Raw genomic sequence first — 15,334 nt, forward strand, 5'->3', positions numbered from 1 at the left:
GTGGAATCTTTTAGATTCTGTGGAATATTCTCCAGTTTGTATCTGTTTTACCCATTCAAGCTCCATATTTTGAAACAAGATCAGATGATCATAAGATGTGTCTCTTGACTTGTTAACATCAGATTGTGTTGTGCATCAGAAACTGCATTTTTGCATACAAACTAGAGAACATTCCACGATATTTAGAAGATTCTGTTGAATTTGACACCGTAAAAGTCGATGTGAAAGAAGATTTATAGTTGAAGGATGTGGATGTAATTATCCAAACATGAAGGAGGTTTTCGTAATTTGACATTAATTTACTCTTTTTTTCTTAATAAGTATTTTTACTACAAGATGACATGGACAATAGAGTAAAATATTAGATTCTTTAAAAAGAAGCCTTTTGGGAAATGGTATTTATATAATTAAACTATTAATTTTTATTTTTTTATGAATTTAGCAGGAGAAGGGGGAAGTGATTAAAGTACAAAAAGGAGTGGCTTGTCACAATCAACTATCAGTTTACTAATCATTTTTTTAGCTCTACTTATTTCGCTTTGTCTCGTTGCCAATACAATTTAATGTAATATAATTAATTATCTTCATGGTTTTAATTTTAAAACAAACATCTTGATTCATTGAACAAGTCAAAATCCCAGATTATTAATTAAAATATATATGAGGGGACCATTCTCAACTCGATTCTATTTTTTCAAATATGAAAAGGTTTTATCTATCCTACACCCGGTGAAGGTTACACCGGGTGATTTTTCACCGTTGATCTACACACACCAATGTGGGTGTGTGTGTGTTTGTGTGTATATTAATGGTAAAGATCTACCCGGTGTATTTCACCCGGTGTAGGATCTCAAAAGCCATATGAAAATGGCTTAATAGTTAATAATAATAAGATACCATTTTTTTTTTCTTCTGATAATATTATTATGAATCGTGTATTATATAGTACAATATTGATTCTAAACTCATACAATGATACAAATTTAGGGTAAATTACGAAAATCCCGATGAACTTAGGCTAAATTACAAAAATACCCTTACTTATCCGTAATTATCAAAATCCACCAACGTTTGTTTTTATCTGACACCAACCCCCCTATGATGTGATTTTTCATGAAATCTTTTTGAGTCGAGAGGTTATTTCTGAAAAATACTGATTCTACCCTGCAGATGTGACATTTCTTTATGCTTCTTTTTAAAGACGAAGATTAACCTTAGGGGGTCCTCTATACGGAATATTTATTCTTCTTAAGTAACACATTCACAGCTTTTTAGTATTAGGGTAATTTTGTCTTCAAACTGTAGCATAAAGAAATGTCACGTCTGCAAGTGAAGAATAAACCTTTTCTCGCAAAATATTCACTGGAATAAAAAAAAATTCCATGAAAAATCGCACCGTAAGGAGGCCGGTGTAAGACGGATACAAATGTCGGGGGGTTTGGTAATTACGGATACATGGGTGCGTTTTTTTATAATTTAGCCTAAGTTCAAGGGGTTTTTCGTAATTTATCCACAAATTTATAACAAATTCAAAATATATTCTTGCAATTCAAAATTTATAAATTGTTAATGATAAAATAAATAATTAAAACAGCATCATACAAAATCTAAGGGCACCTTGGATTCTGCCCGGGCCCACCATAGAAGAACTGAGGGTCAGGCACATAATCACTAATATAGTAAGTACTATAACAATCATATTCATCTGTGAAGCTAAATACCCATTGTGGAAACCTTAAAATCATGTTGTTTTCCAGCACTCTGATCCTCTTCACGCTGCCCGACATGCCCGAAACCCAGTCGGGAAACTGCCCGCTGCCCATATCGGTAGCTGTATGAGGATGAGTTCCTACTCTTGTGCTGTATACTTCACCACCCCATTGAACCGTCTCGGCGTGCGATCTCAGCCATCCAAATAGATCGGACGGCCAGTATCCGATGTTCATCCGTTCCCCGTATTGCACCCACCAATTGCTTGTATTTGGATCCTAATTAATGCCCACCAGTTACACGTTTAGTTGAACTCGTTCGGTTATCATTAGAGTGAAAATCAGACGGATCAGATCGAAATTTTGACACTTTCGGAAAAAAACAAATTCCAATGTCGTTCTAAAAAACAATCAGAAAAATAAAAAATCGGAAGTTGGAATAAGAAAACTTGATCCAAATCAAAAATGACAATTTTGTAAAAATCCTATTTTTTTTCAGAAGTGAAAAGCAAATTCCAATTTTGTTCCAAAAACTAAAGAAATCGAAAATCGCAATGAAAAACTTGATCCAAATATCGGATTGTTTTTGGATTAGTATTCAAAAAAAATTCGTTCTAATTTCCAACCTCAGTTATCATAATACTATTAGTCAAAATAAAATACAGTCAAACAAATACTCCCTCCGTTCCTAAATTTGCGTTGTTTTTCATCTTGACACGAGTCTTAAGAATCTCAATTAATATGTCTTGATTTTAGGAAAATATATATAGATAGACCAAAATACCCTTGTTTACTAATTAACGCGGAAAGAGTGTCGGAGAGTTAATAAGGATATAATTGAAAAATATGTAATTAATGCAGCATTGGAATCATGAGATATATTACTAACCAATTAATGAAGCAAAAATAAATAAAATTAAGTCGACTAATATATATATTATAAAAATGGTAATTACATACTCTGTGGATGAATATAGTAATTTGATAAGGGAGTCCAGAGAGATTTGAAATAGGATAAATTGCAGCACCAAGAGCTAACTCATTGCTTGTCTGAACAAAACCTGGACAAGTTAAGTCAAAGCACCCTGTTTCCTTCGAAGCATCACCCTATATATATATATAACATAAATCAAACAATTAAATTTTATCAAAATATTCATAAAATAAATCATTAGTGCATAAAAAATTACTTACAGTCCAATAAACGAATAACCGAGTCTGCCGGTCTCCGTACACCCCGGGATTTACCTAGTACAAAAAAATTAATTCCGGTTTTCGTTAACAATCAGTGAAGTTTTTATTTTATATATATATATAACTTACGGCCCATCCGGATTCAATGGCTTCGAAGTTGTAATACGGGCCGCTTTTCAGAGCCACGTGAGAAGTCGAATACTCGTCGTCGGATTCGACTAGTGGGTTCCATACTTGTATATCTCCCTTTGCCCCTAAATAAGCAAACCCTTCTGTATGCAAGAATGCCAGCTGTAATAATTTCGAATAATAGTTAGATTTTATATTTCCAAAAAAAAAAACACACACACATCCACATGTGTGTGTGTGACGAGACACTTCGTGACCGTGCATGAACGGACTTACGGAGTGATTCTTGAGTTGAAGATAAACAGTTTCGTTCTCGTTTGATTTCTTGTCGTAGTGCGATTGCGAATGCATGGGGGGTTTTCTTCCGTGGTTGCGCGTTGGATGTTGCCGTTTGGAAGCAAGATTCTTCGGCATTGTATTCCTCCGAATGGGAATCGTGCCCTTTGGACAAGTTCCACTTTTGTGCCATTTCTGTGTCGTCGTCGTTGTCGCCGAATCTTGTTTCTCGCCGTCTGATGTTATTTCCATTTTTACATCATAGCTAGGTTTCAACTGTCTCAGTAAAATACATTTTTTTTCTTAAAACATTCGTTTCGACAATTTTACACGATTGTTACGTTGTCGGGAAAAAAGAAATTACCTGGATTTTGTGATCCTTTAAAGCAGGGTGATCAAAAGCTGGTTGCTTGTACATATCTATGCAATCTATAACATCTCCATCTTCACTCTTTAATAAAAAATAAAAAAAATTGATTTTTTAATTTAATAAAAAATAATGTAAAAATTTTGTTTCAGTAATTAAATATAAAACAAAATTAATTACATGTGTTAGAATAAAAAGGGTATTTATTAGCCATTACCTGAATGGTCCTAACTGTTGCATTAACCACCAATCTGCTGCTAACTATGGTCAAAATAATTTCCAATAAAAACACAATCATCCATTTGGATTTCATTTAAGTAATATATTTTTTCTTCTTACACAGGAAAACTTTGTATATATATGTATGTATATATAGTTTTGTTGAATGAAATGTAGATGTGTAAATTCTAAGTTATTTATGTGGTGAAGACAAGAATTCCCAGTAAAATGTGCTTGAAAACTGTATGCATATTTGAAACAGTTCACTCTTTGTATGACTTACTTTCCTGGTCATCTGAATCTCATTTGGACTTTTGAATTTTTTTCATGGGTCGGTTTTATCCGACAACCAACCCATTATCTGTCTGACCAGGACTAGGACTATTCTGGTAGATAATTGCTCGCCAACCGACTCGTTTTGATCGGACCGATAATTTTAACTGACTCATGTATATTTGGGTTGGGTATAGTTCTAATAAGTAGAAAAGTCGATTGCCCGATATTACCATATAATCCGTGCATGATGTAGTGTAGATCTATTTACTATAAAACTATTCGGTATATTTTACCGGATGTATCATCTACAGGCCGATGTATAAGATGACAATTGGACATATGTATTATTAGGGCTGAATTTGGATCCGGTTCTATGGATCTTATCAAATTCGGTTCGATCCACATGGATTCGGTTTGCACTAAATCAAATTTTGAAATAAACGGGATCGGATCAAGTGGACGACTTGCCCTAAATTAATTAAATACATAATACTAATAATAAATAGGGTAAATTACAACCAAACCCCCTCATGTTTGGTTAATCACAACCACCCATCAACTATAAATTTTCTTACACGTCCACCCTTGCGGTTTCAAATTTAGTGGAATCTTCGAGGTTATATGGAATATTATCACTTTTGTACTCGCTTTATCCCATTCGAACTCCATATTTTGAAGCAAAATGATCATAAGATGTGTTTTTTAGCTTGTAAATATCAGATTGTGGTGCATCAGAAACTGTATTTTTACACAAATTAGAGCACATTCCACGAAATGTAGATGATTATGTTGAATTTGACACCATAAAGGTGGAGGTGTTAGAAGATTCATAGTTGAGGGGTGTAGATGTAATTATCCAAACAACAACGTTTTTTCGTAAATTATCCATAAAAAATAATAATAATAAACTTGTCCAAAATCAAAATATAACTAACGATTTTAGTTGCCAATTGAGAATTTGCAAGTAGAACACCCGCGTACAGAATTTTGAAAAAGGGGAAAAAAGCGTGGGCATTGGGCAAATACACAGAGTGAGGAAAGCGATGATGCGAAGCATAATTTGCGAAAAATGGTGAACTGCTTGTTGATGATCACGGCGGAGATCGAGACTCGATAATCCGACGGATCTTCTTCAGCCTCGAGGCGGACCGCTGGATACGACGATCCTAATTTCACCTTCTACTTCCAAGTATTTCACCATTTTTAGGGTTAGTTTTCTCGATGCAGTATTTCATGATTGTGTAGCTTTCTGCGTTGATTTCAGCTCGTATTTGCTATAATTGATGGCGTTCCAGTTTTATTTTTAGGGTTTTTGACTTATTCAGCATCATTTTAATTTTATCTCTCTTTTCTTGGGGTAATTAGACGGGATTGGTTATTTTTTGGTTGCCATAGTTGAAAAATGTTCAATATTGCTTATTCAAATTTCAACGAGTTTTCGTGTGTTGTAAGTCGATGTTCTTGTCATTGTATTCTGATGGAGAATATGGTGTATCAGTACGTTTTCTCTATTTCGGTTTCTACGTTTCTGTTCACTTGAGGGTTTTTTTTCCCGAAAAGGGCGTTTTAAGAACATACCGACTCTCTATGTTTTGGCCTCGGTTTTGAATTATGTATGGTGACTGATGTGGTTTGGATGAATTCATTTTTCTTCGAACCTTGTTGAGGGTATTAGAGAATTCTCCTCGTCAGCTAATCATCATCGTTTATCGGTCCTTATAAATGTACCCGGGAATGCCCCTCTAGATCTCAAGTCAGCAAATGCAGGAGATAAAATAATATTAAAATGAAGGTATATTTAGTTTTTGAATGGAGAGTTGGACCTTACAACCATTTTTGTATACTCTAGGACTCGTAGAATTATTTCGTAATTAGTTCAACTTGTTTGGATTTTATGGAATTGAACTATATGACTGTTGATTTCATTAATTGGATTGGGATCAGATCCCATCACTGAATTTGTTAGTTTTGGCGAGATTTGGTGGATGAGATTTTACTGCATTGAAGCGGCATCGGAAGTGATTGTATATTTTATTGTAGTAATTATACTCCAAATGACTCTCTATGTTTCTTCTGATGTTTGATTTTGTCGCTTCATTTTCTGAACCCATACGTATTGGATTTAGTTATTGTTTTCCGTGAGTGGAGGTGCATTTTTTCTCTGAAGCAGCATTTTGTTTTTGTATCAACATATTGATTATCCAATGTGGTTTTGTTTTAAGTGAGTTAAAATTTGCTTAAATCTAAGATATTCGATTATTGTTTCTTGTTTTTTATGAGTGTGTCTTGTTACCAGCATTTCGGCTCTTTCTTTGCACTTTTCGTGTTTCTTTCTTCATGATTCGGCACTTCTTTAATTCTATTTTCTGAATTAAATGCCATTTGAAATTCACGGCTTCGTAAAATGGGTATGACCGGCCTCATCTATTTCTTCGGTTCAACTCATGTTTTGTTTACTCTCCTATTTGGGATTTCAATTTGGTTCGTTCATCAAATTTTAATTCACTGTTGCATACCATATATTCCTGGCTAGGAATATTTCATAAGAACTGAGTTTTTTGGACGTATTTAAATCAGATGTTGTTTCTGACCATATATCAAAAGGGGTTTATATGCTCAATTGTTATCTTCTTGAGCATATAAAAAAACAGGACAGGCTCCTCTGGTAACTATGAATAAAGCCAACTTGTTTCCGATCGATAATCTGGTGTAAATATCTCAGTGATCTACTTTTTGCTTCTACTTATTTTGTTGCATTTGTGCAGATCAAACGTGGAAAGGTCACCCGGAAAGAGATTTGTGTCACAGCTTGAATCAGACTGATCTTGCTCAAAGGGTTAGTCCTCATCTTTCTCTCTCTCAACTATTTATTCATTGAGTGTATCCCGTTTTTTTTAGAGCTTCGCATATTTGAGTAGTGCTTGCCTATTACTTCGTATAGATTATATATAGGATGGAAATGTTTGTCTCCACTCATAAAAATTTTGCAACAAATTTTTTTAAATTTTTTTTTTGAAAATGAGAGTCTCTATAAGAAGTAGCCGTTCGGGTCTTATTATGGACAATAGAACTGTTTATCATAAAGTATACTAATATTTATGTAGTTTTTATTATTGGTCCCTCTACTGTTATTCGACTGCAGAGGTTGTGTTCTAATCTGTAAGTCTCTAAATTTGGTTTCTAGATCAAGAGAATTATTTCCTCTCGTCTGATTTTGAAATTGGAACAAAATTTTCAATTTTCGAACAATATTTTTTCTCATTTCAAATTCCGAATTCCGAAATTCTGAATTCCAATTTTTTTTTTATTGGAATTGTGGTATTTATAAGATTCTGATTTCCAGTCCGTTTTATTCCGAAAAAATTCGGGATCCAATTTTTCTTCTTCTTCTGATATCTGTCGATTCAAATCCGAAATTATCCGATTCTGGAAGTTATTTAATTCCAATTTCCGAAACTTCGATCCCCGAATTCTTCGATATTTTCGGGACATAATTGTAATTAGTTTTTCAGTTCCAAAAAATCAGAATGTATCCGAAAGTGCCAACTCCGATTCCAATTCGATACGTCTGATTTCACTTATTCGCCAGCATGCCCGATTTTTCTCCGTCACACAACCTTTAACTCTTCTGATTTTTTTTTTTTAAATTTGAAATTGGAAATGGACATTTCACAACAAATAGAAATAGAATAAAGACATGGTTTACAACCATGTGCCACACTCATCACACAATAGAAGGTTCTCGAGAGTTGAGAACATGTCCTGCTCAACAAAACAAAAAAGTAACATGTCTTTTACACCTCAAGTTTGACCCATGTCTTTCATTCGTCCAGTTGACGTGTCGAGTCCTGATTCGTCAACTGCACGTAATCCGGAGCCAAATAACCGCACCCAACCCAACGGATACCAACAGCTGGAAAGGCGTTTTCTTTTCCGTTCTGCTAATCATTCCTTAAATCACTCACATTATTATATTCCGGAAACTCAAAAATTACTGATTTAGTAACGCCCCACTGATACGCTGTCGTATCAATCCAGCTGTATATTACTCCCCCACTCGCCAGTCTGTTTATATTCATATTCGGGCAGCTGCCCGTACAACCTAGCATCTGCCCGTAAACTCTCTTTGTATTATTGTATATAAATCCTCACTCACACAGTCTCTTAACCCTTAGCTCTGCCATTAGCTTCACCCACTTCATTCTCTCACACTCACTTGAAAAACTCCACTCCGAGTTCAGAAAGCAGCAATGGCGGTGACTCAGTCCAGATCTGTGCTTTTTGCGGCGGCGATAGTGGCGGTGCTCGCACTCATCGGAAGTGCAGCCGCGCAGGAGGCGCCGGCGCCGGCACCTGCATCATCCGCCGGAGTTGCATCACCGTCGTTCGCCGTCGGTTGTGCCTTCGCCGTGGTTTCCTTCGTCTTCGGATCTGCGCTCAGGATCTGAGGTTCCTAGGGTTCCACGTGGGAGTGTGTGTGTATAGGATGCGCGGGTATTTGTAGGTGTTTTATGGAGTTGGATTTTGTGTTTGATTTTCGTGTGTGTTTTGTGTTGAAATTTTATTTTTAGGGCATTTGAGTTGGGATAGATACATTTATTTTATCTACCGTTTTGTACTTATTTCACAATTTCATGTTCATTTTATTATATTATGGGGTTCCTTCTTCTATTATATTATGGTTTGAATTGTTTGTTTATTTCTCTTATTTCTACTTTTCATTAGTTCGCAATTTAAATTAAAAAAAAAAATACATAGTTTAGCAGTAATTCTGAACCTTTTGTGGTTCAGAGAAAAATATATTATATCTAAACTGAATTTTCTAAAGATTAATTTTCATACCTGTTATTGCGAACTTCCAATGGGTGATATTCTCCGCCTTATGCGCAGTCGAAATATATAGATCTGCGTCATCTCGACTTGCAATGCATGTGTGTTACTTTATCTGAAGACCATCTTTGATCTTGCATATTGTTTGAAATGTATAGTAACTCGAATTTAGGTACATTGCGTCTTGTTCGGCTTGCAATCTTGTTCTGCATATATGTACTGCTGCACACATTCTTGTACATTTATGTTAATTATATAAATTAGGGGGGTGATCGAATCAAGTTTAATACATAACTGATCAAATTTCTTTTAGTCGATTTTTTTGAAGTGGTTTTTTTTAGCTTGAGTTTTGATATAGATTTTATAAACTAAGGAGTAGAAGAAGTTCAAAAAGATCAATCACTTCATCAATCAGCTTCTTGTAAGTGTCAAAAGAATATATGTTGTGAATTATTCTTTGTGTAATAATAATTTCATAAAAAGAAGGAATTTTCGGTGTGGCAACGTCATTTCGGGTCTGGTCCAAACCAAATGGACTGTATCTCTTTCAAATCCACTAGGTGCATGCGCACACACATTGCACACATTAACACTAAGCACACTCACACAATGTAATGCGTGATGTGTGTGTGCGCGCAGCGTTTGTGCTTCTATGTTTGCATGAGAAGTGTATTAACTAGTGCGTGTATTCAATGTGTTTGTGTGTGTGTGTGTGTGTATTGAAGCCCAACTTATTTAGGTAGTTTGAAGTGGTGTGTATTTTATCAAGTTATTCAATTGTTTCATCCAAATTGGGCGCACAGCACACACCCGCACAAAATATTAGATTGTAAAGTCCCCGAAACGATATAATCAAAGGGTGTATACGATGCTACACCTGGTGTAATACACTGGGCGATTTTGAACAGTTGATCTATATTAATAATAACCCACTAAGCACATGCACATAGTATGTGTGTTGTTGTAGAGATCAATGGTGCAAAATGACCGAGTGTAGCATCTATAAAACCCAACACTCAAGGCTCCAACTTCCATGAAATTTTCAACCTCTCTTTTTCTTCTCTCTTTCAATTTACACACTTTTGGCTGTTTTCCTAACAATATTCCTCCTATTCCGAGTCTGATTCCATATTTCCCATAGCCTTCAACCCTCTTGGTCTCTGAGAAAAAAAATTAAGGCCAAAATTTTATATTGTGAAAAAAAAAAACCTAATATTATTATTATTATTAATATTATTATTACATAAGAAAATAGTATATCCCAAAGAAAAATGGACTCAGTACCTTCTTGGTAACCTTCTTCTCTCGGACCTCGTAACGTTCAAGTGTCAAATCACATAGCCATGCACCCGGACTTACCAGCTGTAAATGTACAATAATCAAAATCACTAAATTGATTTATTTATTTTATGTATACAATATATTTGTTTCCATGTATTATATTATTGATTTTTGTAAATTAAAGTTTATTGATTTCGTAAAGCAGCTCAATGATCCCCCCACCCACTATATATATGTAATATGATTATGACCCCAACAGAAACCTAAACAAATGTGGTGTCGTCTGTCTTGTTTATGATGATGAGCATGTGCGGTGTGCCCTCCACTAACAAAAATAAGAAACAGGAGGATATATACTTATTCCTGCCATAATTATTCGCTTCAGAAAATGCAATATCGAATCATCTTTTTTTATTCGAAAAATATATATATTTTGTGATATCCTTCCATACTAAACATATAATAAATTATTTCATTAATAGAAAATAAATTCATAAATAGCCTGTCAACCGGGTCCAGTTACACCAAATGGACACGTGTAAGTCGGATCTATTAACATCGCAGCCCCCACCACATGGCTTCACATATAATAGTTTTCCAACTTTTACTTTAATTCCACTTTTATTAAATATCACTCCATTATTGAAATTTCTCCACAAGTGGAGCCTCATAAAAGTTGCCTATGCAATGGGTTTTCGTATTAAATAAATATTGAGATAAAAAAAAAATAATAATAATAATGTCTTGAAATCATGGACGAAATATGCATGTATAAAAAGCCAAAAGCAAAAGAGAAATAAAACATATTATGACAGGAAATATTCAATTTATGCTATTTTAATTTGTAGTAGGTTATTCCTTAATCTCATTTAATTAAATATATGATTAGTAGATGCTGATTAGATACGCATTAACTTAAAGAGGAATTAAGGAGAACTGGAAAGAGAAGAAAAAAAGGAACTTACATTGAGTGTGCGTTGAACAAACTTGGCTCGCTTTTTGGGTCTTTGAGGAAGTTTCGACCCTTTAATTGCCATGAAATCCTCTTCTTTTTCTTTGTTAGTCAATGCTATCACAAACTTCGGCGGCCACACGGCGGCGATTGTTTCTCCGCCGGATGACGACCCCTCTCGGGCTATCTCCGACGACCCAGAACCACCGCTTCCGCCGCCGCTGCCGTGGTGGTTGTCATTACTATTGTTGGTCTTGTTGGGTTTCCTATCACCTCTATCCGGAGAGGTCAAACGCCTCACCACTCCATTACTATTTCCTTTCATACCAATTGAACTCTCTGGATTCCTACAAGATTTAATGACAAATACACACAACAAACAAAAGCAATCAGAATATCACATCACATCACATCCAACATTTCAAAATACAGAACTATTTAAATATGAACAAATAAAATGGACAACAGAAAATAAATAAAATTACAATAGTAAAAGATTATCATGTAATTATTTAAAAATAAATAAATAAATAAATAAAAAGAACACAGGAAAAAAAAAAAAAAAAGGGATTATCAAGTGAAATTACTGGATTACCCTTGAACTTTTGGATCACCGGATGGGCGAGTGGTGTTTGCGTAGAAAAATGGAGGAGTTGTTAGTAGGGGAGAGAAATGTGGTTCTAATAAATCCAGTCTGTTTTTATTTCTAATAGGTCAGGATATTTGACAACTGTGTGTTTGTGTGTGTGTGTGTGTGTGTGTATTTTAAACCTAACGTGTGCAACTACAGCTTAGAAAAAGAAACACTAAATATGGAGAAAACTGTGTGTATGTGTGTGTATATAAAGCTAACGTGTCCTAATCATAAATATACAAATGAGATGTGTATCTAAAACAATAACAATTCATGGGAAAGGAAGGGGTAGAGGACAAATTGGTGGCCCACATTCCCAAGTCCCCCAAAATTACTATCGCCCATCCAATCTTAAAATAAAGGGAGGTTTGATGAGTGATGGAATATTAGCCACCACAAAAACTTAAAATAGTCAATTTAATTTGTTGAAATTAACATTAACTATAAAATTACGCAATAAACTGATTAAAAAAATAGATAAGCATTTTTTTGGTTGTCAATGTAAATAATATAGAAAATAGGCCCACCCACCCACCTACTCTCTCTCTCTCTCTCTCTCTCTCTCTCTCTCTCTCTCTCTCTCTCTCTCTCTCTCTCTCTCTCTCTCTCTCTCTCTCTCAATAAAGGAGGGTAAAATACAATTATATGATGTGGAACAAACAAATAGATAATGCAAATTGGACAGCTCTCTTAGGACCCAATAAAATAAAATATATTATATGTCAAAAGAAAATCAAATAAACGCAAGAAAATAAAATTTTGTGGGGGCAAAAGTTAGATCAAAAGAAATCAAATCGTAAGATCAACAAAATGCCTAAAGAAAAGCCCACCTACCCGGAAATGCCAAAAGTAATTAGGGATGCGAATGGGGCGGCGGGTTTCGCAATCCCCGTCCTCGCCCCGTCTCAAAATCCCCATTCCCGTAAAATTCCCATCGGGTATTTCTATCCCCATGCCATGAACATTATGCGGGTACCCGTCCCACCAAAATCCCCCAAAAATTTATACATATATATTTATATTTTTCAAATCATTCTTTGTGAAAACAAGCTTAAAATAATAAAAATTTAATCAAATTTAATGAAAATAAGATTAAATGAAAAATCAATTCAAAATAATTGAACAATTAAACATATATATATTAAAATGAATTACAATCACGGGGGCGGGTAATAGTCGTCCCCGTACCCGATTTAAAATTTCGAATTAATTCCCATACCCGCCCCATATTTTTTCCGGGCGACAGATACCCAATGGGGCTTGCCAAATTGTCATCCCTAAAGGTAATAAGGAAATTAACATTTTAATTCATAGAAAGCTTCGCCCCTCGGCAAGGTGACGATTTGTTCGACCCTACACCCGTGAAAAACACCGGGTGGGTCTTCTGCTGCCACGTGTCTCTTTTTTGTATTTTATAATAGATTCCCCGCTAGGGTTTACCTTTAGGGGTTTTAGAAAAATAAAAAAAAGAACACGTGGCAGCAGAAGACCCACCCGGTGTTTTTCACCGGGTGTAGGGTCGAAGGAACCGCAAGGTGAAGCAATTGGATGCCCAAGAAACGACCCTTCTCAATTAAAAAATAGGGATGAAAAGAAAAACCAAATAAGAGAAAACACACACACACACACACACACACATCTCTATTCCACAACATTTTCAGATCATTAAAGTTGACAAAATTAATTAAAATCTTAAATATTTTTCTCAATAGCATTCGAAACATCCCCATTTTCACCTCAAAGAAATCACATTCACTTGAGCTTCTTATTTTATTTTATTTTAGCTAAAATCTTATCCCACGTGCCACTCACATGATCCAAACATTAATAAAACGATTTAAGAGAGAGAGAGAGAGAGAGAAAACACCTTACCTCAAAGTCCGATGAGATGGAGAAGCCGGACGCCGACGGAGGTTCAGATAACTACTACCACCACCGCTGCTCCTAACAACATTATTATTGTTCTGCTGATTCGGGTTCGGATCCTTACTAGCATCACAATTAAGAACCGATCTAACCACCCGCGACCTAACTACCCGACTATCTACTCGGGTCGTTGCCCGATGAACCGCTCCGGAGCGGGTCGGGTCGTCATTATTAATGACGTGGTCCTTCGTGTGGACCTTAAAGCAGCGTAGCCTTTTCCGGTTCCCCCACTGCAACCCGAAATCAGACGACGTCGTTGCAGCTGACGTGGACACGGGCGGTAACAACCCGTCTCTATTGGTGGAATGAGTATTCTTCCTCTCCATCTCCCCTTTTTTTATGCACCGTCAAAAGTGGAACGACCGTCAAATCGGGATTAACGGACGTTTGTGCTCTGTTAGATAAACTCTAGTTAAGTTTTCAGCAAAAAGTAGAACACAATAAACAAATAGAAAAAATACACCAGAAATAATTCAGATTGGGGCAAAATTGGGTTGAACGATGAAACAAACAAAATCTATTGCAGTACCTGCGGATGCGGAATTCTACAGTTTCTTCTGCAGAGACGAGCTGGATTTTCCTTCTCGCTTTCAGATTTTCCGATAAATCGCTGCAATAAAGCCGAACCGTTTGAATCTGAAATTACAGAAACGAGAAAAAAAATTATCACAGTGTAACGTTGCGAATTCAACGCTCGTTTTCTGATCTTCTCCGAATGAAGAATTAATTACCTTAATTTTTAGGCCAAACGTTCAGATTATCCTCTAAAATACGAAGAATACGCAAAAATTGCGCTGATACAGTCTTCAAACGCAGCGAATACAGCTCACGGTGGAACGAGAACAAATCACCGGTTCAACTAGGTTTCTGCATCCGATTCCGATCGTTTTATCCAGGAAACTGATCTCGATTTTCTCAGATGTACCTGGCAAAGAGAAAATTGAGGTTAATCGTGAAAAAAATGCAATAAAAACCAAAGGAAGTGGAAATTTGAACGAAGATTACCATCCTGAAATCGAATCTGAGTTCATCAATCTTTCACGATTCCGCCAGACAGAATAAAGCATCAAAAATCCTCTCAGAAGAAATTTTATAATGCGCCTGTAAATCAACGATTAAACATCGGAAATTTCACAGTTAAAATCCTGAAACTAAGAGTTTTCCTGAAGAAATAAGAGGTCGATATCGTTTGAAATTTTCCGATTCTATCATATTTCCACTCACCAAATGTTACTGGTTTCTGTTTCTTCTTATCAATTTCTCAAAATTATGAGAGAGAGAGAAAGAGAGATGAAGAGAGAGAGAGGGGGGGGGGGGATTTGTTCGTCTTTTTCTTGTGAACGATGAATTGAAAGAAAATACAAAATAAACTCTCTTCTACTCTTCGGACCACTATTTGTACCTCCATTTTTTTTCATTTTTAATCTGCTACCGTTAAAAGGTAATCGACGGTCCAAAAAGGTTCTCGTATTAGCTGTTTAAGCCGGCGTTTCTCTTGCCCCACATAAAGACCGGATTTCAATTCACGGCGTTAAGTACTC

General features: G+C 35.7%; 2 protein-coding genes and 1 long non-coding RNA gene across 4 annotated transcripts; 1 reads left to right on the top strand and 2 right to left on the bottom strand.

Annotated features, from left to right (window-relative positions):
• Nucleotides 1-1,515: 1,515 nt before the first annotated feature.
• Nucleotides 1,516-4,139, bottom strand: LOC105967066 (protein neprosin). Its single transcript, XM_012991629.2, has 7 exons — nt 3,893-4,139; nt 3,673-3,759; nt 3,309-3,584; nt 3,033-3,194; nt 2,904-2,957; nt 2,670-2,816; nt 1,516-1,988 (listed from the first exon to the last, which is right to left on the bottom strand). The coding sequence occupies exons 1-7, from the start codon at nt 3,986-3,988 to the stop codon at nt 1,608-1,610; spliced, it is 1,203 nt and encodes a 400-aa protein (XP_012847083.1). The 5' UTR covers nt 3,989-4,139; the 3' UTR covers nt 1,516-1,607.
• A 989-nt stretch (nt 4,140-5,128) lies between these two features.
• Nucleotides 5,129-8,143, top strand: LOC148770838 (uncharacterized). The gene is made up of 3 exons (XR_016031210.1): nt 5,129-5,378; nt 6,936-7,006; nt 8,004-8,143. It is a non-coding gene; the product is annotated as an uncharacterized LOC148770838 (long non-coding RNA).
• A 1,679-nt stretch (nt 8,144-9,822) lies between these two features.
• LOC105967047 (uncharacterized) lies at nt 9,823-15,269 on the bottom strand. 2 transcript variants are annotated; one of them, XM_012991609.2, is made up of 8 exons: nt 15,018-15,269; nt 14,799-14,894; nt 14,525-14,718; nt 14,323-14,429; nt 13,740-14,187; nt 11,247-11,580; nt 10,285-10,362; nt 9,823-10,160 (listed from the first exon to the last, which is right to left on the bottom strand). In XM_012991609.2, exons 5-8 carry the CDS (start codon nt 14,117-14,119, stop codon nt 10,110-10,112), a joined length of 843 nt encoding a protein of 280 aa, XP_012847063.2. In that variant the 5' UTR covers nt 14,120-14,187; nt 14,323-14,429; nt 14,525-14,718; nt 14,799-14,894; nt 15,018-15,269; the 3' UTR covers nt 9,823-10,109. The 2 variants fall into 2 exon arrangements, with proteins under 2 accessions (XP_012847063.2, XP_088674306.1); XM_088818180.1 differs by having other exon boundaries at nt 14,323-14,403; nt 15,018-15,163.
• Nucleotides 15,270-15,334: the final 65 nt, after the last annotated feature.

Source organism: Erythranthe guttata, chromosome 5 (assembly GCF_056151865.1).
Source record: "Erythranthe guttata isolate IM_541 chromosome 5, IM_541, whole genome shotgun sequence".
NCBI lineage: Eukaryota > Viridiplantae > Streptophyta > Magnoliopsida > Lamiales > Phrymaceae > Erythranthe > Erythranthe guttata.